Source organism: Dromaius novaehollandiae, chromosome 1 (genome assembly GCF_036370855.1).
Source record: "Dromaius novaehollandiae isolate bDroNov1 chromosome 1, bDroNov1.hap1, whole genome shotgun sequence".
In the NCBI taxonomy this organism is placed as follows: Eukaryota; Metazoa; Chordata; class Aves; order Casuariiformes; family Dromaiidae; genus Dromaius; species Dromaius novaehollandiae.
Genome location: NC_088098.1, coordinates 199,506,880 through 199,532,666, shown reverse-complemented (window position 1 = coordinate 199,532,666; position 25,787 = coordinate 199,506,880). Strand labels below are relative to the sequence as shown.

Genomic DNA, 25,787 nt, shown 5'->3' with positions numbered 1-25,787 from the left:
TTTTAGCAGTTCATGCTGCATTTTCTCCTTTCACATAATTTCTACTCTTGTAAAAAAAAAAAAAAAGAAAAGAAAAGAAAAAAAAAAAGACATTACAGATTATATATAGAGTTGAGCCAAAAATGTGCAGTATGTAATTACCAAAGGACAGTGAAAATATATTGACAAATCAAATTGATCCCAACATGGATATTTGGAGTACAGCAAGATAAACTTAATTCCTGGAATTGTCCTTTAATAAAATATTATATATTTAATAAAGTGAGCGTATAGAGTATATATTTTATTTTAGATCAGAAAGAGAGCTTACCAGCTTAACAAATAAAAATTTGGTCAAAGGAAATTCTGCAAAGGTATGCGAGTGGTTTTTTATGTGGAAACAAAGATGTGTTCATCTCTATGTGTTCATGAGGTGTTAACAGACCAGCTAAAATTCATGCAACTAAAATTCACACCAAGTGTGAATTTCTCTTATTTTGTTCTTTGGGAAACCAATCAAACATCAGGCTATGCAAAATTCAGTTACTGCCTGTCTTGTGATGATCTAAGCTTTGACCTTTTTCTTCTGTTGATGTGAATCTGAATGACATACATGAACAGGAGACAGGGTTTGGACAAAATTTTGACAATTTGTTCAAGACTATACTGTAAATAGGTTGTTAGAAGTTCAGTAAGAAATAATAACTCTGTTTTTTATGGGGCTTGAGTTAGAGTAGATGTTGAATATTGTAGAAGAGAAAATTCTAGGTTTACGTAAGGATTAAAAGTTAAAAATAAATAGAAAAACAGAGATTGCACTCCCAGTGGTATAATTATAAAGAAAGAGAGGTGTAGATTAAAGGCAAAAATACAGGAGGCAAGTTCACAGATTTAAGAATTAGGAAAGTGTAAACATAAGTTACCAGACTTTAAACGTAGAGTTAACTGAGCTTGTGCCTATTGTTACCTGGGTCACTGCACTTGCATTTTGAACTCTTTATGGTACACTAGAAATTCAGAGCCTGGCTGGAATCTGTGGTTACTGTCTGCAATATGCATCTTATTTTTTTGAGTAACAACAATAATAATAGGACAAACTCCCAGAAGCCTATTAAAAAAAAAAAGTACACAAAAGCCATAACATGACACCACCCTTCTAATGTACCAGTAACAACAATGCATTACCCTTAAATAAGATATCAGCTTAACTCCTTTAAATAAACAAGCTAGATGAAGATCATGTTCCTGATACCAGCATTCAATGTGTGAGTCACAGGCAACTGGAGAACGCCGCACCATGCCTGAGTACGGCCTTTCACCACAGCTGTGTTACTCACAACAACTGACTGAACGCAATTCCTGAGGTGGAGCTTGGTACTTAGGCTCCTTCTTTCCTCATGAAAATGCCTTCAAAACCATCTGTGCAGGGTGTGGTTAATATGACCATATTGCAAATTTAGTGTTTCGTTTACAGTAATAAAATTTGTGATGAATTTTGTTACAATTAGGGAAGGATGTAAAAAAAAAATAGAAATTATAGATCTAGCACCTATAAAAATACTTAATTATCCATTGGTCTTCAATTCTGCAACCTATTGGTCCTACACATAAAATCGGCACAATGCAAAGGAAAGACTGGTAACATAAACAATAACAGATCTTTCAGTATTTTATAGTTTCAGACACAACAAACCCTAGAAAGGAAGAAAAAAGATTAATTAAAATATGGTACCTTGTTGTTGAGGGTTTGTTGGCAACAAAGCTTGATTGTAGGCCTTCAGCTGTTTTTCACCAAGTAGTCACTTACTGTCAAGAAATGCCTAGCAATTTTTTCATATATTCTTCTCCGTCTCCTTCCCTCCCTCCCTCTCTTCTCTTTTTTTTTTTTCTTTCTTTTTGCTACTACCCTTACTTAAAGGTTGGATAGTGTTCTTTCCTTTTCAGTACAATAGTGCCCACCTTAATCTCTATCGTAGTCCAGCTATTGATCGCATATGCTGACACTCACAGCCTTTTTAGAAACTAAAAAGAATTATTTCATAATCTTGTTTTGGCAAAGGTCTAAATATTTTAGGCTTCACGTTGCAGCCAGTCCCTACATGAAACATGAAGTATGTGGATTGTAAAGTATTAATTACTGGCATATGAAGTTCTTCGTTGTTACCTATAATTATAGTCTATAATACAGAAAAAATATTCTCTGTGGGATGAGATTATTAATAGTGGTTAAAAATGTAGATTTTGGGGGGTTACTTGATATTAAAATCTGAGTCTAGATTTGCAAATTGCTATAAACTTCTGAATTAATATCATTACTGATTGGAAATAAAGTTACATTTAAAAAGATTGACTTTATTTTAGTCTTGACCACCATTTTTGTCAGTTTAATATTGTTTACTCAGTGTTTAAATTATAATAATCATATTTTAGTTTGCATTTTAAGATAATGTATTAGACAATGAATTGAGGAAGTTTTTTGTTATTCTACATTTTAGCAGCATACGTGAATCCAGTATTAATAATAGGAGCCATGAATCTAATGCTGACTGCTGACAATTTTCATACTGAATTACTTAATAAACTTTAATGAAGAGTGATGTTAATGTTTGCTTGGCTATCTTGAACAGGAGACATATTCAGGTGAAACTGAAAAATGTGAAGCAGCTGTCTTCCATAAGTTTGTTTGGCAGCTGCTACTGTGCAAACAAACAGGTTATTTAGAGAAAAAATGGCCTGTGCAGTGACTGGAGAGAAGTTAAAGAGAATTAATAAAAAAAACCCCTGTTCTGCAAGTGTTAGTGTACAGTGCCTTTTGGATACACTACTGTCAAACTGTAAACCACCTATGAAAAGCGCTTTGGCTTATAGAGCATCCTTATGCAGTTGACACAAAAATTTCCTAATTCTCGCATTATCTTGATAAGAATGAGGAAAGAATCCAACAATTTTGTTCTACATGCACAAACCTCTCCAGTATTTTCTCTGACTGTACATATCACCCTTACATGCTAGATGCCTTGGCTGCTGCCTTGCCTTCTCTTTCTAGGCGATGACGCAAAGCAGGACGCAGAGTCCAGAGCTGCGAGTGGGAGTGTGCCTTCTGGCAGGGATCGTTTGGGCGTGCTTGAGACCCTACTGGCAGGGTTTCCTCAGAGTATGATCTAGCGTTTTGTTCTCTTCCCCTGCTTCATGATTCTGTACTTTGGAAAAAGATTAGTGGATCGCCTGTCAGGTCAGCTAATTGCATTAGGTGCGTAGAGTAACAAGTAGGAGAAAGATTGTAACACCTGACTGCAAATGGGTGAGATAGAGGCCTGAACACAGGCGTGCAAGGCAGGAGTCAAGCGTGGGTGAACTGACCAGGCTAATCCTTCCTAGAAGGGAATATATTAGGTGAAAAATGTTAAGACTAGTTTAATAGTAGGTTTTTACCAATGCTATGCAGAATATTTTGCTTATTCATTGTTTGGCAGCATGTGTAATTTTTTTTTATTTATATACAGACCAACACAAGTAAAATGGCAGCTGATGATTGCCAGTTGCTATAGAAGAAGTGGTAAGTTCTGTAGCAGTCTTTTTTTTAATTAGTTGGAGGTTTGTTTTGTTTTCAAATGTTACGTGTTTTGATATTTTTTCTTTTGACCTTTTCTGCATATGTTATTTTGATCCTAAAATGTGTTGGAAAGTTCAGTTACATGTTATTTTGATATGAATTTTCTGTGTAATTTTGATATGAATTTTCTGTGTATTTATACGTAATAAAGTGTGACTTTTCTTAAGTCCAAGAAGTATGCTTGTGCTGATTTATGTACAGAACACTTCTTGGGAATTAAAGTAAGTTATTATAGCACAGATGATCTGCCAGAAGTTTTTAAATGTATATTATGGTACCATCTGATCTAACATAAATAATTAGAATTTGAAGTTTCTTAGTTCCTCTTATTCATTTGCAACAGTGGATAAGATTTTTAGATATTAAAATAATATTTGCATTACAAAAAATACCTCTCAGGCAGTCTTAATGTGTTGAATTTTCATGCTGTGAATGTAATACATCAATATTCTTGTGATTTTAAGCAAAATGGGGGGAAAAACATGATTTCTCTCTTTTTTTCATCACCTACACCACATCCAAGACACTTGGTGCTGTGAATTATACTCTTCTTTCTTGCTGTCCCATTGTTGTCACTCTCCTTTTTCTTCTTTAGAATGTTGCAGAAGAGACTTCAGTAATGTAACAGTGCATTTTTCTCACTCTGCTCAGTTTAATTCAACAGTGGAAAAAGGAACAGGAGCTGGGAAATTCACTGGGAGCAGTGAATTAAGAACAGTCAGCACCACCTAAAACCAGACAGATTAACTGCTTTCCCAGCAAAGAAACACAATGGTTTTGGCTGCTGTTTAGATCACATATGATTCATTGGCAAAATTTCCTGCTTATCATGTTAACACATATCAAGTCAATTTGACCCCTGCCTATCATTAAGAAAATAAAAATGGTGGTATCTCAACTAACTTTTTTGTCTGATATTCTAATGGAAATGTGTTTTTGTATTTAAAATGTCTGTCAGTCCTCTCCATATTAAGTCTCAAAGAGAATTGCTTTGCTACCAGTTCTGTGAAAACTGGAGTTTGGGCAAAGGAGAGAGACACAAACTCATGCTCTGATTGAAGGAAGGGCAGGCAGAGCTCAACTGTTAGATAGTTCTATTTGATAATCCATGTATTTGCAGCCTCAGATTAAGTCAAATAATTTGTGATAAATATTGTCTGTCAGATGTGTCACAGCGTGATAAGGTGCAGTTGGGGTTATTGAGGCATGAAGTCCTAGGGGTAGGTGGACAAAGGACAAAACTCAGTAGGAAACTAGTCTTCATTAATTCTGTTTTTTGCAGAATAATTTGGATTGTTTTCAAATGCGTTTAATTTTTACTATCAGGTACTAATTAAAGAATGACAAGTTTCATTTTATCAAATTTGATCTTAGAATATTAAATCAGATTCTTGAAAAGCTGAAGCGATGTCAAGCTGTATCAATTCCTCATCTGATAGTCTTTCTCATTTTTGGATATGTGGATAGGAGATGTTTGTTTTGTTTGCAGGTAACTACCAGAAAGCTCTAGACAAATACAAAGTCATTCACAGCAAATTTCCAGAGAATGTTGAATGTAAGTTGTTTCATGGAATGTAAGTTGTTTCATTGAGTGGTACACCTATCAAAGGGAACTTTGTTTTATTGAATATATGTATTAGTAATCCATCTGATGTAAGTATTTTTCAAATAAAAATATTTTCATGAACTAACTTTTTATTCACACTAATGCCACATTTTTTTGTGACAACATTGAAGCATGATTTACGTAATATTAGGGTAGTGCTGAAGAAGAAGGATGAAAATAAACTTTAATTGTGGCTGATTGGTTGATCTCCTTCTCTTGCTTACTTTCTAAATTTCATAACTATGTTATTTAATCTTTCTTAGGATAAGATATAGATATATATTTTTACTTCTAGTCCCTACTGGTTGAAACTCCTGCTATGTTTCCAGATGTTAGAAAATCTTATTAAGTTTTATCAAAGCCAAGCCTTCCTAAAGAATGTAGACGGTGAGTTTTTGTTGTTGGGTTTTTAAATTTAGTAAGTCAACCATTCTCTAGAACATCCTTAGAGAATTTCAAACTAAATTTCAGGAGACATCACTTTGAAGAGTAAAAGACATCTGGCACAAGCAGCCACTCCTTTAGTCTAAATGAAAGAGACATGTAGAAAATAAGGTTTGTCATTGGTTGTCAGAACATCCTCTTACATCCCACACTGCCTACTACCTTGCTACTTCCAAAATACAAAGTTGTCACTACCAGGGTTACACTTTTAAGCATTATGTAGGAAGAACATTTTCTGTATTTTAAAATAAAATGGTATGATTCTGTTTTAGCAAACTTGCTCTTTTTTAAAGAGGAATCATACAGTTCTGTTGTCCTAGAGAGGTTAAATACTATGACTCATCAGAGTTGGGAGCAAAGTGTCATGTTCATATTGGCCATTTATATATCAAACCTTTTAGATATGGCAGTATTTTTCTGAACGTTGTTTCTACAAATTACAATACTGAGGCAACAGGTAGACAAGAAAATTAAACAGATCTAAAAGTTTGCTGCTAAAAGAATGGTCATCACTCCTTGGCCATGTCCCCATCCTTATGCTGGTCCTGGTGCTTATTTGGTCCCTCAGTTCAGGGGACCAGTGGTCCAGTTCAGCTCACTAAACCAGCAGAAAACTAACTTAGCAAAAAAGAAAAGTTAATATATTTGTGGAAGCAGTCAGGAGGGAAATAAATCATGTCATGCTTGTGTCTGCTTCAGAGGCAGTTCTTTTCAGGTGTTGACAAACACATGGGAATAGCAACAGTGTTTTTTCCCAGTTTGGTATAATGTCTCACAAGAACGTTTTTAGGGGTTCTTTCAGTGTCATCATAGAGCTGTGTTTGACCTTCATGTCTGTATTTTTTAATTCTATTGAGTTGATACTAATCTTGAAAAATCACCTACAGCAAAAAAAAAAGCAAAATGCATTCCGATTCACTTGTAAATTGTTTGGAACAAAATGCCTTTGATAGTGGCTTCTCTGTAATAACTCAGTGCTGTTATTATGCTTTCCAGTTTCCAAAATGTTTTGCAAACATCAAGAGCTCTGAGCCAGATGAATTCCTGTTTCTCATGTCTTCCACATATATAGATCTACTATTCATAAATGTAGAAGCTGCATCACAGAAAATGTTGAATTCTTTGCATATATTACAACTTGAATAGTAACATTGGACTAGAGTCATCCTGTATTCACAGTTATTTGTAATGTTCCATACAACCATTCTGTATGTCCAGTTCTGTTAGGGTGCACTGATAATTTGAACATTTATAAGCCTTTTTTTAATACAGTTTTGTGTTTCAATTAGGTCTGCGATTTTTAGTTCGTCTCTGCACAGATATGGGACTGAAAGAAGTTCAAGAATATATGACAAAGCTCAAGAGAGTGGAAAAATTAAAAGAAATAAGAGAGCAGGTATGCTTGTTTTTTCTATGATTAAGTAGTATAACTGCGTAACACAGATGAAACTAAAAGTCCTTATGATGATTTAAGATATATCTTATCTTCCAGGTTTAGAGAGATTTGTGTTTCTTTTGCCCTTTTGGGTGTTTTAGTTTTAAATTGCTGATCAACCTTAACCATGTGAATTTTTTTGAGCACTGGATTTCTGTGGGTTAAATACTAGTGAAAGATTGGGTGATAGGTAGGTGAAGGGAACACTAGAGCCACCTGCAAGAAGTGTAATGCAGCTTCTCTGGAATGTCATCTTTCCAATTTATTTTCCAAACTGTTTAACGTGTATTTACTCCTTTCCCCCCGAAAGTTACAAGGCAGCTATAGGGAGAGGAGAGGAGAGGAGAGGAGCCTAAGAATTTGTCCATCTAGTAGAGCTCTTTTTGGCTATATACAAAACTACAACAGTGGCAGATTACATGGGTATGAAATAAAATTTCCCACTAACATGAGGAATTTAAACTGGAAAAAAATGCCATGGCAAAGCTATAGACTGTGAAAGATGTAAAATCACAACTTGCATTCTATTAAGATGAATGTGCGTGTTTTCATGATTTCGTTGCTATTCCTGTGATAAAGTAAGATTTCAACATTAAAATGAGCTTTTTATTCAGAAGGCATTGTCTGTGCTGTTGAGCTACAAAATACTAAAGCTTGCGCTTCCTGTCCAATTAACTGCCTGAAAGCCACCTAGTCACATCAGGGGACGCTAAGTCTTACCTGATTTATTGTGCCTCCAGTGGGACTTACTGGCTCCCATTCAATGTCAGATACTGTGTAAACACCTCCGTAGTGACTTCACTTCTTCCTCAGTTTCCAACCTTGATGGTGCTGTACCAGTGTTCCAGAGGGTCTGAGCGCGCACGTGAACGCTAGAGCATTTTACTAACGAGAGGAGGCTCACGAAGAGGAACACTTTGATCAGAGGATTCCATATTTATGCCAAAAACTTTCTTTGTGGGCTAGTTGAAGTATATTGGTTTTGATTTTCTATAAATGTAAAAGTTTAAAGCACTTGAAAAAATGGACAGAAGAAAGCAATCCGCAAACATGGTTGGACTAATTTCCTCCCAGTGCCCTGGTAATGATGTCAGTAAACAAAACAGATAACTAGACACAATGTTGCTACTCAGGGAAACTCTAAGGAGATCTCTCTGAAGTACGTTAAAGATGCTTTGCTTAGTGTCTAGGGAATATAAGTTCGCATCATATAGATAGCTCTTTGCAATAACATCTAATACCTCTATGCTTTGCTCAGGAAAGGTCAGAGACAAAACCAGTTAAAAACTGGATGATTTTACAGCTGGTAAGAGATGGAGGTGGAGAGGAGATGGAGAGGTTATCTAGTTGCATGTGTATAATTCTAGCATTTTTTCATGCAGCATAGATCTGCAAAAGTTGAGTCTAAGAAAAAAATTATTTTTCTGTAAAAAAAAAAAAAGAAAAGATATTTGAATATGTAAAATGAAGTTTTTGTCAAATTTCTTCATGTTTATTTTATGTTGGAAGCCTGAGTTTCCCTGAATATATTTCTACACTTAGTGCTTTGGTGGGGGAAAAAGCTACCAGTAAAACTTTTAGAAGATTAAATTATCTAAAATATTCAAGAATGGAGATTTTAATAACACATGAATCAAGTTTAAAATGTGGATTTTTTTTTTTCATTTTGACTGCATTGTATTAAGGGACTTGATTGAGTTGTACCTGGATGATAGATATGTCAATTGAATCCAGTATAGATGCATGGCAGAAAAAGTTATTATGTGATTGTTTTAGACTGTCAGTCATAATTCAGCCACAACTTGGAAAGCTCACTTTGTGTGTTATATTTAACTATTCACATTTAAGAGTCTGATTCTATCCTGTCACAATACTGATGTTGCAAGGCAAGATAAGGGTATCTGTGATGGCACTTCAGGTTAGCCAGAGCTTTAGGGTAGATCTGCCTAAACATTTTCCTATAGCAAGTTCCTCAAAAAAGCTAACAGGCTTTTAAATTCAAATAAGCCTGGTTCTATTACAATTTAAGCTAAAATAGTTCTCTTCTAAATAGAGAAAACACAAACACACTATTTTTAAAAAAAAAGCTTAATAAATAATAAAAATAAATAAATAAATAAAACAGGTTTATAATCAGCTCTGCTGCTGTCAGATTCATCCTTGCAGGCAGATCCTTGATTCCAGCCTGTGTTTTAGTAAGCTCAGAGAGTTTTTGAATGGCAGCAAATTTTGCCCAGTCTCCTCAGATTCCTAGCGTGTTCTTTTCATAACATCTGGAGCGTTACGGGACGCTTTTTGCTCCTTCTTGCAGCCACCCTACGTGAAGAACAGACTCACATCTCCCTATTCTGGCTCCCTTGTCTGCCATACCCCGAAATCTCCTGAAGTTCAGTATCTCCTCAAAGAAAGGAGCAATTTTCCTCTCCCTCTGAGGAATCCACTAACCTAGTTTTCTTAAAAGAACATAACACTGTTTTAGATGTAAAGGAACAAAGACATTAAGAAAATAAACAAATGTTTTTATCACAGAACATAGTGTGTTTTAGTATGCTGCTGCCTGGTGTTAGAAGGTATCTTTCTGTTACAGAATCTCTACACCAGTGCCATCTTGCAAACAATAGTTCTGCAGTTCCCTTTTGCAACTGGTATTGCGTCTGGGTTCCCATCCTCTGGTTTTGGGTTTGCTTGGGTTTTTTTGTCTTTTTAACTTCATGTCTACCACTTGGCTTTAGAAATTACTAGGTATTTCTGTCCTAAGAAGTTCCTTCTGTCATCCATGAGCATGGAGTCATAAACTGTATTTTCAAGCTCTAAAATTACCAAATTTTAATATTTCACTACTTGTTTCCAGTAGGAACACTGGTTTCGGTCAACAAAACCAGATAGAAATCATTTCTTGCTCCCAATTTAAGACTAAACCATGATTTCTTGATCGCACCCAGTGAAGAGAAAATAGATAAATGTCAGTGTAATATACCTATATTTCAAAGTCTGCACACAGACTTCTTCTCTTTGTAGAAATTTATCAAAATTTGCTATTCTGGCATTGTTTTTCCAGAATAAGTATATCCATATGGAGTTTATACCAAAATAAATATTCTGGAGTAGTTATTTCACTCAGTTCTCAAGAGTGGACAGGTTGTTCCTTCCACTCAGTTCTCAAGAATGGACAGGTTGTTCCTTCCAGGAAACATCTGTGGGACTCATTTCTCTGTAGAAATTTTTATCCCTGCCTCTCACAGCACTGGATTTTGTAACCTTCATAAAAAATTTTTTTAATGCATTGGGGTTTTTTTTTTTCATGTTTCAGTTTAAAAAAGACAGATATCAGTGTGAAAGTTCATATAACCTTCTTGGCATTGATGTATACGCACATTAATATTTATTTCCCTTAAGTGAGCTTAATGACTAAAAATGAGGGACTGATTGGGTGTGGTGTGAAGCAGTGATGATAGGTTCAAACACTGCGGGGGACTTACTGCACTTACCTTCAGGCATCTGCATCTGGACTGATCATCTTAAATTTCTTTTGCAGTCATTGGAGAGAGATAGGCATTTTTAAAGTGAAGATCATTGGACTTATTTTAAATGTCTGCTTTTAATATGAGATAACTTATAAACTACCAGCTTGGAGTATCACAGGGATTAGTTGTGTGCTTTAATATTTCTGTAATGTTTTGGAGATAGCATCCTAGGATGTAAAGGCCATGAAGGCCTTCATCAACTTATTATTCTGTAAGTGACAGTTTGTTCAGACTGCATTGTTGATTATCCATATATACAAGATCTGATCTTTTCCCTACTGGTTAAGGGTATGCCTGTAAGTAGTTTCCCATACAATCGTGTATAAAATCAGGTGATTGCAGTCTGAGCTCAATTCCTTCCTACTTTTTTTACTGCTTAGCTTGGGGTGATCAGATGTTCAGTGTGAACAGCACCATTGTGAAATAAAGGAACATTCAAATGAAACTTTGGGGGACACTACATTGTCCTGAAGTTTCACCTGGGAACTGAGATGTTACTTATCTCTCCTTCTTAGTCTGGGACTCTGAAATGTTGTCCAGTCCCAACCTGCAACTAGAAAGTGTATTGCCATATGTCAAAATACATTACCTCATGCTTGGGGCATGTTTTCTGTCACATGATCTGACAAAAAGAGACATGCCCCCCACATGTAGTGTTTTATTTAGAGGTAAAGTTTGGCCATCATAGTGCAGCTAGCTTTAGTTTTGCTGTTTCAAAATTTTCATCGTGCTTCAGGTATTTTTATCTTAGATTGTCTTCAGGGTTTTTTTTTTTTCTCTCAATCCAGACATTTTGTAACATACATAATTGTAGAATCTAAGTCATCATTTCTCTTCCATCACTGCAGCTTTTTTACAATCTGACTTTACAATGCAAATATTAAGAAATCTGACTTCAACCACAGTTGTTTGGTCCTTCAGGTTTGCTACAGCACTCTTCAGCTTGATGACAAAAAGAATCCTTATTAGGACAGATTTCAAATCCTATATAACCATTTCACTCAACCAGGCTCTCATTCCACTACCATGTCTTGGGCATATGACAGCAGGCACCAGTTTGACACCTTGTGCTAGAGAGGTCTACTGTTCAAGTATGCCTGCAGACAGTGCTTACAGGTTTGACTCCCTAGGCAAGCAACCTTTATTATAAGCACATCCTGGATGTTATCTAGAAGTCCAAGTAGTCCAAGTAGACCCAGTTAGTGGTCTGCAGGGAAAATTCTTTAGGACTTTTCTCCTCTGAGCGATAACAGTTGCATCACTTCTAGCATGGTCCACACTCGTAATGGTAACACATTATGACAGGCATTGATCGTCTGGAGGTATATAATTTCCAAGCCAACATGTTAGAGATGCTTTCTTCTTTTAGAAGAAAGCAGAACATTAACATTAACATGGCATTTCACTCTCATGTTTGGGGTATACAGAACTAGCAAGGTCATATAGGGACTGCTTCCCTCTGAAAGACAGAAGCAGAACTGTCAGTCGTTTAGGATTTGGATAGTCTGAACGTTTTTCTTGAGGGTTTGAAACATGCTATTTCACTGGATTGCGAACGGGAGATTTAGACCAGAATCTTAGAGGAAATACTTTAGACTTGAGAATTTCCCAAAATAGCTAAAAAGTATGAGAAATTCTGGGCCCAGGCTGGTTGATTCCAAGACAGTTCCTGGTTTCACGCTAGGCAGACTGCTTTCCTGTCTGACTGCTATGAGTTTTGATTTAAGAGTCATCTGTCTTCTTTTGGTGAGAAGCCTGAAAGTTCTTTCACTACTTCTGTGTCATCCCAACCTTGCCAGACGCCATGATATTTTCTGGAGAAAAATGAATGACCAGCCAAATACAACTTTTTGCTTTGAGACAGAATCTCTAACTTTGAGAAGAAGCTACAGTAATTGACCTGAACACCTGGTTAGGTAGTATGCACACACTTTTAAACACCAAATGTTTGTACATAGCCATCAAAAAGTCCCTTACTAAGATGTATGTTTTGTAGTTGACAAGAAATATGCATGAGAAATTTGGTGTTTCACCATGAGAAACCAAGTCTGCCATGCAATATAGAGGTATTGCTTTGATAAACAGTTAAAGTTTTCAAATAATACTAAAAATAACACAGCTGGAAGATGTTTTGATACTTTCCTCAGTGCAAGAGAGCTGACTTATTTTTAAAAATAGTTTTTAAAGTATTTACCTTTGCCTTTATCTTACAATTAACACCCAGCAACAAATTAAATTTTGCTTTAATGTGTAATGCTGTGCCAAGTGTTCAAAGTTTAAGATCTATGGAGTAAATAGTTCCTTTTATAGATTTCCCTATTTTCCCCTCTTGAATCTTTACAATAATAATACGCTTGCGGGATTTACAAGATGTTAATAAGCAGAGGCTACTTTGAACTCATGCAAGGGGGGCTACCTTGCCTGTTTTTTCAGCTGTACTTTACAAAGGTTCACCTGGACTATCTTTATGCACATTTCTTGTATAAATTTTATCTGAAGAAAAATAATTTATTGAGATACTCTGTTTGCCTTTCATAGAACTCTAGTTTTATGTAAATATTGGATTAAAACACTGATTTTTAACTACAGTTTTGTGCATTGAAAAAATAAGTTTTATTAGTTACAGTAAAGTAAGTCTAGTTTAATGTTCTTTTACAGTTTTAGTAATAAACTAAGTTGAGTTTTCAATAATTATCTGTAATGTATATTAGTAAATGGGGTTTTTGTTCTGTTCTTTCAAACCTGTTTCACTCTTCTCTAGCGCGTTAAATCTGGCAGAGATGGCAGTGCACGTAGCCGCAGAGAAGGGAGTGCTGGTGGTGGTAAGTACTTGTTTAATACCTCTGCTTAAGTGTCAGACTTGTCAGAATTCTAAAGAAAATAGTTTTTCTTAAAGTGTTTGTAAAACCCTCTTTAATTGTACATTTCTAAAATGCATGCAAATACGCATTGAGTAATATGCAAGTGCTTTACAAATTTTGTTTCATATTTTTTGATTGTCTCATTGCTGTATGGAAGCTCAACAAGTAGAGTAGCATATATTTGGTCTAAGAGCTTGTGCTTTATATACAGATCTCACTGTATTCCTGAAGCTAAATTCCAGTTTTTGATATTGTAGACTAAACACTTGTCACATTAACTTTGGATGAATAGCATTAACTATAAGGAATCACTTGTTATAAGGAAACAGAACGTTTAAGCCATGAACAGTATAAATTCATTGTGTCTCTATTTAAAATGGACTAAAGGGAATTTTGTGCCCACCATCTCGTCTTTTACATTAGGTGTTTCTTGCAAGTTCAAGAGGTCATTCTGTGAAACCAACCCAGTAATAAGGAGAAGGCCCCCTTGCTGTCTTTTACCACCTTCTTCCCTTCTTCTCAATACAGCAGAGTTGAAATACTAGAGGCTTCCATAGGAGAAAATTCACTCTGTGAAGACTAGGTCTCCCTGCTCCGATAGATTCAAAATGCTGAGTTTCACAAAGGTAAAACTCTAGCAATGCATCTCTGGAAACTGCCCTGCTTAGCCTTTTCTGCATTAGGCACTCTGCAAATTGCAGAGCTAACAATTTTTCCTCCCCATTATTAAATCCATGAAATGTTAGTACTGTTAAACCTAATTGTTCTCCCCTGCCATTCTATGGAAACTACCAGACTTCAGGCGACTTTGGCTAGCTGGAAAAAAAAATCCATTTTGACCCAAATAGGAAATGGTTTCTCTGCATTCTACTTTTGTTTTATCTTTTATCAGTGGGTCTCACAAAAGATATCCCCTAGAAATTCTTGCCTCTCTTGCCCTTCCTTTTGCAGAGAAATAGTTTATGGGTTTTTTTTGCTTAATTAGTATTTTTCTTAATTCTCCACCTACATAGCAGATGTTTACTACATTGATCCAATTCTATAGGGTCTAGAAGAGTCATGAAAATGTAATCTTAAAATAACTTTAGAATGCTTTTACATTTATAAAGACTGCTATTCTAGATTGTTTAAGGGTTAAGAATGAGTGTTGAATTCTTAAGAGAGATCTGTTTCCTTTTTTAGCTCTGTAGTTTCACTAAAGAAGCTTTTAAATCATCTTTTGATATGTAGAAAAAACACCGTTTGCCTGGGATTGAATTTTACCTGTTCTGGGCCTCAGGCCAAAATAATTCTAGGGGTGAAATTCCTTATTTTGGAAACAGAGAGGAATGGAAATATTTCTGGGCCTTCCTTTATAACATAAGCCCTATGGTCAGGCAGCCCACAAGAAGTGCCAGCAAAACAGCAGTGTGAGACAGCATGAGAATCCCTTTTCTAAAAATTAGATGAAGTGGATCTCGACTTTGGCTAAGAAAGAGTATCGTTGGTAGCAGGCAAGGGTATTTACAGCTGTGCAGAACACTGCATCAGGCATATAGGCAAATAGCACAGAGAGTCTCTTTTCTTACAGCTATATTTTGTCATTATACCCACCATTGTTAGTGAAAAGGGGCAATGTGATGCAGACAGGGAACATGGAGGTATAGTTGGTAGCTTAGCAAATGAGGATATAAATAATGACCAAACTGGAAAGGTATTAAGACAGCATTTATCCCCCAAGCTACTGATTTGTCAATACTTCTTTCAAGTACAGAAATACCTGTGGAAAGTTTAAAAAGCAAACAAACAGAAAACCATTGAACCCATCAGAAGCTTTGACCACAAACTCTAGTAATTCGAAGGCAGTACTTTTTCGCCTTACACATAATTGGAGTAAAAAGAGAAAATGCTGACACTTAGGATGATAACATAAAAGGCAGGGATAAGCAGGGTTGAAATTGTCCTAGAATTTCTCCTATCATTCTTCTTGGACTGTTGCTAAAGGTATTATATGAAATTCATGAAAGAAAGGAAACAAAATAGAGTTTGGGAACCAGTCTGTGTAAGAGCATGTCAGAGAAGTCTCAGTTACACAAATTCAGTGCCCAAAGATCCAACCTTTCTGGAAATCGCTCAGCAAATAAGCAGAGGTACAAAGGAGGTCCTGTATTGAGCCTGGAGTTATTTCTGCTGGGATTCCTAATTAAAAGTTGTGGTTCTTATAATTTTTAGAAGAAGCCAAAGGCATTGCACATTTATAACCAGTAACGTTCACTCTGGGGAACCTTATCAGGGATGAAGCTAGCATACGCAAGGCAAGAGACATAAGGACTATATTGTAGTTTGTCTCCCTCCCTTTTACTGAGGGTGACTCAGAGAAACCTGAAGTCCTAACATTATTTTGTGCTGGGTTTAGCATTGTTCACCTGGGTCATGAGTCTGTATTTTAAAGTGTAAGAAATTCATGTACACAGCCTGTGTGAAGACATATGTGGAATTTAAACACATTTTACTTCAGGATCTTAGTACACTTTTGATATATCAATTACTTTAAAATAGAAAAAATAAACCACTTATATAAATTTTAAGATTCATCTCTTCTAGTGGCTTTACCAAGACCAAAAAGGATCATTTTTCTACACTGTATTAGGGTTTTGCCCTCCTTACTGAACCTAAGGAAGCAAGCAATCCTCTTTAGTGTAGGATCTACTAGCCAAACAAAGTATGTATGCATTCCAAATATGTTAGGTATAATACATGTTTTATTTCGTTCTTCTTACGAGCTCAGTGTATTTTTACTGCTTCAGGTTCCTCATACTTATTCGCATTAGTTTACCTTCCTAACAGATCTTTTTTCAAGTATTTTTGTCCTTATGTAGTTACTTGTAATAAGAGTATTAAAAGTTCAGGCTTTTTTGTTTTAGGAAATATTATATTAATAAAAAATTGCTTTTAAAGACAAAACTAAGAGGAAAGAGAACTAAGTCAGCAGGGTTTGTGCTTAATAGGTTACCTACTACTTTGCCAATATAAATTAAAACAGAAGATGCATGAGACATACTAAAGCGTAAGTTGAATAATATGTTAGTGTATGGACAGGTGGTAGACAGAATGAAAAAAGGGAGACCAGGAAAACTTGTATCTCTATGAGCATCAGTTAAACACTGCCCTTGTACTGTAGGAAGGATAAGCATTAAATCTAAACTGTCCACTGAAATTTGAACACATTTGTTCACTCCTATTATAAATAGTAAAAGTTCCACATGAACATCAGATTTTGGGTTTTCAATCTTTTTGATTCATATTGGAAGCAGATGACACTGGTACACTCCCTTACAATTTTTTCCTGTTTTAAAAAATAATAAAAAAAATACAGCAAAGGCAGGTAACAGCACATCTGAGTTTAGGCAGTTCTCAAAGATTTCTTTTTCAATAATCTCTCTCATTTTCATATTCACTTCTTGTGTTCTGCAGAGATGTGATATTAACATCTAGAACTTGGAAACTAGGACATTGTGATTTTTACTATCAGAGAAGTTTTTTACTGTTCAAGAGCAGAAAGTCTTTCATAGATAAGGCAGAGTATGACCTTAAGGAATACATTACCGTAGCAGTGTTTACTTGGTCTGTACATTTTTGTCCTGCTCTCCGAAAGCGGAATTTTGTACTAGATGAGAGGCATCCTGTAGTCTCAAACAGGAGCCCAAAGAAGCAGTGTACAATTTGGAAGATAAAGGATTGAGCGTTTTTCATTCGCCCTGTTACCTAAGCCTGTCCAGATGAATATGGAAAGGACATTGTGTGAGAAGAATTTAGATATCTTTTCTCTTTCTCATTTCACCTGCAGTGATGTCAGTGGAGAAATGGGTTTGTCCATCCATATTCAAACACCCTTTAGAGCCTCTAGGAATCTCTTCCTATGATATGTGATTACATATGGATGTGAGGGCACTAAAGGCAATAAGCATCCCAAATATTTTGCAGTGTAGTCAAGGTAAGGGATTTTCCTGTTGCCCTGCAGCAAGCTCTTCACGATTATTCATGTTCTTTTGAGTTTCAGGTTTTGTCTGCCTGTTTGTGCTTCATTAATTCCAAATCCTTGTGAGATGGTTCCATTGGCTATGTGTACAAAAACAAAGGGTGTTTTTTCTTGTTTTAGCTAACAGAATATCTGAATGAACGAACATCTTAATCTGTTTTCTGCATCTGAACTCACCTAAGGAATTGGCTTAAGTGACACACAGAAACAATTTTCATTCAACAGAATTTTTCAAAGCAAAATGAACTGCAGTGGAGCTAAAAATTGCATCGTCTTCCCATTCCTTTTCCCAGTTTTATTATAATATTCTGCCTGTTACACTGAACTTGCTGGGTTTTGGTTGAACCAAACCAAAGCCCTCTCTTCTCCAAAGATGGTGCCTTCATCCCAAACACAAAAAATGCAAAGACCTGCATTTAAACAAGTTCTGGATTCAGTGAAGCATCTGAAGTCTTTAAAAACATTAGACCACTATGCACTTTATTACTTGAAGATTTTACAGAGGAGGTAGATTACCAAGTAACCTCACCCTTGATATCTTTTTCTGGTGATCAAAATGGTACTAAAAATTGTAATTTATGTGCTTTATGTTCTCGGAGGAATTTCTCATGCAGTAGTCTCATCACTGTAATTGCACTAGTGAAATCCTTTTAAAAGATCAGATGTAAATATAAATACTGTGAATTTCATGCATGGGTTGAAGTGACATGCACATAATTGTCTTGCCAAGTAGGAAATGCAGAAAGATTTACAAAAATTTTGAATTCTTTTTAGCTAGATATATCACTGCTTAAAATAAGATTATTATTATCCTATTAAAATAGGATTATTGCTTAAATAAGGACTACTTGTGTAGCATGTTGCTTTATTCATTATTCTGCCACATAAAATTAACCAACTTTTAAAACCCAGTTCTAAGTTAAACCCATTCTTTCTGGGGTTTTCCTATTGTATGTGGGGGAATTGGTTCAAAAAAAAAATTTTGTTTTTGTACAGAGGCTGCACAAATCTGAATGAAGAGAAATATTATACATATCATACAATAATTTGAATAATATATGCTAAATGTAACATTATGGGAATTATGTTTAAACAAATGAGAGGAAGGAATGCACTGTAACAGATATCAGTATGCAGCGTATATTATTTATGTCTTTGTATGCATAGCTTCCATCTGATGCTAATGCACATGGACTGAGAGCAGAAGATAATATCAGCACTATAATCCAAGTATCAAATATAATCATCTTACAGAGTAAATATATTTCTAAATCAGATTTTAAAAATATATTAACCAGTTCTACTTAATCAGTTTGTGTTGCTTTTTCAACTAAAAACTGGAGCTGTCTTCCTGCAGTTAGTTTATGTGAGTGTATCTGCATTATCCACCCAAAGTGGGTACACAAGGACTGGCCTCCACACAGACTGTAGTAAAGACTTACAAAAATACTTTTTAAATGAAAGCACATTAAATAAGGAGCATTTATTAATTACAGTGAAGATTTTCTTGGATTCAGAGAACCAATTTAGTTCAGCACTGATCGTTATTTAAAAATATTAATTAACTAGGGGCATGTGTTTGTACAGTTACTAGTGTGATGTAGAGTTAGAGGTATGCTTATCTGTAGTCCTTTGATTGCAGGGGCAATCAGACATGTTAACAAAGCTGTACTGTTAGCAGAGAATAACTCTACAAAAAACACTTACCCAGTTTTTATTGTTATCCTTTGTCTCAGTGTCACCTTAGTTTTTTTTCTCTATACGTGCCTTTTGTCATGATAAACATTATAACATGTATGTAGATTTTTCCTATATTTAATTTCTTCTGATTTTTCTCTTTGTATGTGTGCTGTCTTTCTTCCTCCCTCTGTAGCTGTCTTTTCTCCTGAAAATAAATATACTAATTTCTCTTAAATGTTAGGAGGTAGGTATAAACTAGTTTTCAACAAAATGTTGTCTTTGATTTTACATCCTTTTTTTCTCCTTTTAACTATAAAAAGGCAGACAATCGGTGGCACTTTTGTGAAAGTTGGTTTCATTCCCATAATACAAAAGCTGGGATGCATATAAAATCTTCTTTCTGTTTGTTTGGGCTTGGCAGGGGGAGAAGGGAGAATTGCTGATTAGAAACTGTAAAGCCCCCATCTCGAAAGCATGCATGTTTGTGATAGAGCATCATAAAAGCAAATTTCCTTCCCTGAAGTTCTGTTCAGGGTAGGATACTAAAGTCCTAAAGTCTACATTGCATGCCTATATTCCAAAAGTTTGGCCAAATTATGTAAGTGTATTGAAGAAAACATATAAATGATTAATCTGCCAACAGAATTGCAAAGAGTAAAATTTAAAGATGAGGTTTAAACTTCTAGTGGGTCATGCTATAAAACTGCTGGTCAGCAGAGTTGTTAATACCTACCATATTGGCAGCCAAATCCTGTATCTCGTGGTCAGTCAAATGATTCATTGAAGGAGAATAGTGGCACAGCTTCAAGAAAGGCATGAAATGTGCCCCCACCCGAAATGGCTCAAGAACTGGGACACTCTTCCTGTGAGATGGGAGCAGTGGGTTTGAACACCCTCCGGTGAACAAAGGCATTGAGGCCCAACCTCCCACTTCCTAAGCTGGTGTCTGACATCTGTCTACATGTGAGGTAGGTGGTGCCAACCACCTCTTACTCTCTTCCAGCTGTACTTTCAAAAGAAAGATGCTCCCCTTTCATTTTATTAGGCAGTCTCTGAGCACAGTGCAATCCACAGATACTTGATGCAGTTTCACATGGTAGTTTAATTTAGAATAACTGTGGGCTGCTACCAAGAGGTGTTAAACCTCTCTCTGCTGCTTGTTGCTTTCCCATCCCTTGCTCTGCATGTATTGATCACACAAAGGTAGGGTGAGTTTCAGTACCTTGTTGATCCACTGGAAAAAAAAATACATTTTTGTTGTATTAGTTTTCAAATGTACCAGTGAGCTGCTTTGACTCAGCCTGCTGCCACTTGACAGTGTGAGGAGGGGGTGGGATGCAGGGGCAGAAACATCTGACAAGGGCGTGGTGTTTCTCTCTGGCAATGTGAGGCTAGGTTGGTGGGTTCAGGATGAATGAACAGTGGAATGCCTTGCTCGGTCTGTTGTTAAATAGGAAGGGTAACCTCCCTTACACCCCCAAACACGTGCCTCCGTGACTCCTCATTGGAGGCTAGGACCTTATTGTTGGAGAATGCTGTACACACTCGCTCTGCTTTTGATTCTCTTCTCTACGCATTACGCTTTTCACTTTTACAGACAAGATGCCAGCTTAGATGGACCTTCAATTTAACCCAGTAAGGCATTCATATGTTCTTACTACTTAAGTGTAAGAGGACACTGCGCCCTTAGAAACTCTTCCTAGTTTTTCCAGGGTGCTTTTAGACAAGGTGGGCTGTGCTGATCTAATAACTTGCTGCTCCTGAAGGAAGCAGTCATGCTCCCCTCAACATTTACTTTCTTCCTCACTCCTGGCCACATGTTCTTGCTGCTTCCCTTGCACTATTTCTAGCATTAATCTACGCCTTTGAGCTGATTCAGTTCATCAAATTGAAAGAAAACTAACATGTTTGGGCAACTGAATCAAGTCCTGGAGCCTAGAAAGCTCCATTTGTGTGAACAGCTATGTTTGCTTACCTTGTGATTGCACTTGTGATTCCTCTGTACTGGTTCATAAACTAGAAGAGGAGCTTAGACCCAAGGTCGCATGCTGAACATCCTGCAGGGATCTTGCTGCTCAGGACGCTGCCATTCTGGGCATCTACAGAATCGGAGCAGTAAGTGCTTAGGGAACTTTGAAGCTGTGCAGGGAGGCAGTTGCTGAGGTTTAGGCACTTGGAGGGTTGCACATCCACTGGAATGGAGAGTGAAAAGGGGGGCAAATTTGGATTTACAGTTTCAAAATTACTGCTTCCTTCCCTTCTTGGATGTAGCCCTAAAAAAAGAGAAAGAGTCTTAGGATGTCCAAGAAAGCTTCTGTTTTAAATTGTTTGATTTAGGGCAATAAGATGTATGGATAGCTTGTAGGTGTTATGCTTATCCCAGCCAATTTAGTTGGTCTACTGTCCTGATTTTTTTTTTTTTTTTGGTTAATACCAGATCGTTCTGCTTCCTCTGGTAATATCACTAACACCCACGTTTTCTTCCTTCACAGTTAAAACTCTTTGTGCCATCTTCATTATCTTTTATTCTCACTACACCAAATTCTTCCTTTCTGGAATCAACCAATTATACCTATGCAGTTTCAGTGACTAGTTCAGTTTTCTCTTGTGATTCCTGCTATATCATTCCTTTCTTCACATCTTTTCACCAGTCCTTCCTGCTTTCTTATCATATTGTAAATTACTTGTTTTCCCTTTCACAAGGCCCTGTGCCTACTCCTGTCTACTCTTTCTCTGCCTATAAGCCATTTTGTGTTCTCTTCTGACTCTCATCAACATGTTTTCATCCAGATCATCTTTGAAGCTCAACACTCACCTCTTGTCGCATGGGCCTGTGTCCAAAGCCCACTGAAATCAAGAGGAGGCCCTTTTGTAATTTTGCTGCACTTCAGCTGAGGCCCCCTGATCAAACACTTTGAGTTTCTTCAAATCCTTCCTTAAATGTTCACTTCTTTCATGGAACCTTTCAGTGAGAATTGACCAGAGGCAGATGTATGTCAAAACAGATTTCACTAGCTTTGAAGTTTCAACCATCACCTCTGTCAAGTAAACATATTAACTGTTTGGCATGTGTGATCACATATATTAGATCTTTTTGAGAGCAGGGACATTCTCTTCCATTGCAAGGCTGAGTGAACTGCAGTCAGCAGTGGTATTTATAGGAAAATAAAGGTTTGTCATCTTTATGGAAGAATACATTTGTAAAAATAGTAACAGTATTTATAAACGGAACATTTGTAGTAAATAAAACAATGGAAATGTGTTGCCAAGTCCAGCGTTTGTAATTAATTTTGCTGAATTAAACCCATTTTTCTTCTTCACAGATGGAGGACTTTTAATAACAGCATTGTTTCATGTTGTAAATGAGCATGTCTGTATTTGGCTGCATGGCATGTCCTGCCTTGTCAATATACCAAGCCAAACATGAAAAGTTTTCTCCTAGGAGAAAAAAAATGAATAAAAATTCAGTGTAGCAGACAAGATTGAAAACTTGCCATGAATGTGAAAAAGAGATTCAGAGGTTAATAGAATATTTAAAGTGTCTGGAATACTGCTCTGGCAAGAGAATGTTAATCTGACGTTGTCTGGGCACGAGGCAGCCCTTGGAGCCGACACATTCCTTGGGGCCCTGCTGCAAACTGAGCTGCCAGCACAATGTTTACAGCAAGATGCAGGGCCAAGATGGTCTGTATACATGAGCTGTGCCTGCCTGCCATGCAGCCAGCACATGCCAAATATACTCGTCTAATCGAAAGCAAAGCTAGTGTTGTATTTAACCTTGACAGCATTCAACAGGTGGATCATACTAATATACTAGCATATTAATATATTAGCACACAGACACATGAAATGTCCATATGCATTGTGACAGCACTTATATTTATTCATGCTTATTTTAACTCCAAAATGTGATGTTTGTAATTTATAAGCAAGTAAAAAGTCAGCATTTGAAACAGAAATATTTTAATGCAAAATGTTTACCCCAAAGTAAGACTGTATATTTAAAAAGCTTAGACACACACATGCACACACAGCGTCCATTGTGTTTTAACAACCACAGTTACAACTGAGTACTGTATCAATCATGAAAAGATCATTTCACCTAAATCTTATTTCACAGATAGTGGCCGAATTTTTGTTGCTGTTCTTATTTCATGATTTCACAGAACATAACAGCATGTTACTTGGCTTTTCAACATTTTTTTTCCCTACAGATAGTGGTGGTAACAAAGGAGAAAGACTGAGCGCCAAACTAAGAACTTTGCCTGGAACAAGTGAACCCTATGAAAGCAGCAGCAGTAAAGAAATAGGCAAGTGGGCAGCTTATACCTTGCTTACTTTCCTGGCTCTCAAAGAGAGGGGAATCAGAAAAATAAGTTCTTGAAAAGCATGTATAGTTAGACAACTAGGAAAGCATTTTCCCTGTGAAATAAATACACAGAATGGCTTTAGCTTCCCTGTTCATAGCCTGCTACAAAGTAAGTATTAGGAGAGGTGGACCATGTAAAAATATATATATATATTTGTGCTCTGCATCCTTTGGTCAGTTCTTGTGGTTTTACAGTCATAAGTTCTTCACCAAGGTGGAGTTTTCAAAGGAGTACAAGGGATTTAAAAACCCTAAATTCCTGTGGAATGTGTTACTCCCTAGAATGCCCTTCCTTAATCAACTCATCAGTCTTCCTGTTCCATGCACACTTCTGAAGTCTCATTCTCCAAAGCCTAACAACTGTAATAAAATAAAGGTGAATTTATAAAAGACGCTTCTGTCGCTAGCACTCAGGTACTACTGCTGTCATGCCCTGCCTTACCTTGCAAATGTGGTATCTTGTTCTCCTTTAGTGCTCTTATTCTCTTTTTAGTCTGCATTTCAATAGCATTCTGGGGCTGGTAGTAAAAGTCCTAAATCCCTGTGTAATAACTCTTCTAGAGAATCAGAATCTTTCATTCATTCTGTAAGATACCTTACAGAAGAGTCATATTAGCATTCTTGAGTTTAATTGTATCTGTTTGAAACACAGCTAAAATTACTTGTAGGTAACTTTCAAATGTATTTATTTAAACTGTAGATGCCTCCTACATAGATCCACTTGGCCCACAAGCAGAAAGACCAAAGACTGCAGCAAGAAAAAGAACTGAAGAAGATGAATTTGCTGATGAAGAACTAGGAGAGGATTTGCTTCCAGAATAATGTACAGTCCACTCTGATTTTTCTTTTTCTTCTAAAGTTTTAGCAGAAAAATATCCAGCCATGATAATTTGCAGTGGTTTTTGATACAATATTTGTAAAATATTTTGGATTTATGGTACCATAGATTAAAACTATGGATTTGTAGTAACAGCGTCTTTTATAATTGTTATATACAATAAACAATGATGGAGTTGTTTTACTTGTTCATAAAAACTGCACAGGTCACACAAACTCATTGCAAACTATATCACATGTATAAAGCTTTTGCTTTCAGACATACATACAATAGTAGTTTAAAATTTCACCATTCAACGTGAAATACCTTGAAGCAATGTTATAAGGTTGGAAGTTCCATGGCCTTCACCCGAGGCCTGAATTTACTTAAGGCATATGAATTGATTTCCTCCCCTTGACCTGCCTTTAAATATTAGCTTTGACCTTGGTCATCATGAAGGCCACTCTTCAGCAAAGCACTTACAGTGACACTGAAGAAAGCATCTTAATTTTAGTCTATGCTTACATGCTTAGCTGAACCAGGGCCATTTCACAGGTCACACAAATAGCAGCTTCTAATTCAAGCAGTCTCTTGGCAAGCTCCTGAGTATTTTCTGCAATTACAAAAATAATAATATTTTTATATATCAAATGGTCAGAGTAGGTGGGATTTCAGTCTAGCTTGTTCAGAATTGCTAATTAGACTTCAGCTGTGAACCTTATTAAAGCTGTGGATTGTGGCAACAACTAGAAACAGAGGTAGCTTTCTGGAGCCTAGGTTGAATATGTACAAAAATACTAGAAAAATCATCATTTTGCTTATGAACTGAACAAATGTGACCTGAAGTCATTGAAACATGTTAGAGGAACATGAGTTTCCTGATTTCTATCACTTTCAGAGATAAAAACTATGAGTCAGCTGTTCAATATTTCCTAGTAAACACTTGTAAAAGCAGTAGACTGCAGTGGCGTGGATTTGCTTTTAAAACATTTGTGCAAGTTTGGTTTAATAGTTAGATGTTGGTATTACAGTTTGAAATATAAGGATTCAGTCTCTTAAAATCTCCAGTGTTCATTCTGAGTTGGTGTTCAGGCTATTTCCCAACTAGTCACACTCTTTGGAAAGTTCTCTCCATGTCTTCATGAAATGTTCTTGTTAGGTTTTAAAAATATTTGCCCAGTCTCATAAGATGTCTCTGCAATTGGTCTGAAATACTTCTTTGATGGTGCTGCTATAGGAACATAACCCTGTGGGTTTTACGGTGCAGTTGTCCAGTTAATGAACTGCTTTATATGTAATGTGTTTCCCATGGTACAGTGCTATACACATGCAGCTTTTCAGCCAAGTGCAGCACTCAGTCTAGGGATTGCAACAGCTTCCACTTGGTGGTATAAGCAGAGCACACTATGTGCTTTATGGCACATCCTGAGGAGCTCACCAC

The 25,787-nt window shown here is 36.4% G+C and overlaps 1 protein-coding gene across 4 annotated transcripts in view; it reads left to right on the top strand.

Moving 5' to 3' along the window:
• Window positions 1–24,546, top strand: part of IFT88 (intraflagellar transport 88) — a 58,574-nt gene extending 34,028 nt beyond the window's left edge. For all 4 annotated transcript variants that reach the window (XM_064505028.1, XM_064505025.1, XM_064505027.1 and 1 more), the window contains 6 exons: window positions 3,483–3,535; window positions 5,082–5,147; window positions 6,932–7,038; window positions 13,363–13,423; window positions 23,375–23,470; window positions 24,230–24,546. In XM_064505028.1, the coding sequence (XP_064361098.1) occupies window positions 3,483–3,535; window positions 5,082–5,147; window positions 6,932–7,038; window positions 13,363–13,423; window positions 23,375–23,470; window positions 24,230–24,351 (505 nt within the window). In that variant the 3' untranslated portion in view covers window positions 24,352–24,546. The remainder of the gene's footprint in view (window positions 1–3,482; window positions 3,536–5,081; window positions 5,148–6,931; window positions 7,039–13,362; window positions 13,424–23,374; window positions 23,471–24,229) is intronic.
• The last annotated feature ends 1,241 nt before the right edge of the window (window positions 24,547–25,787 follow it).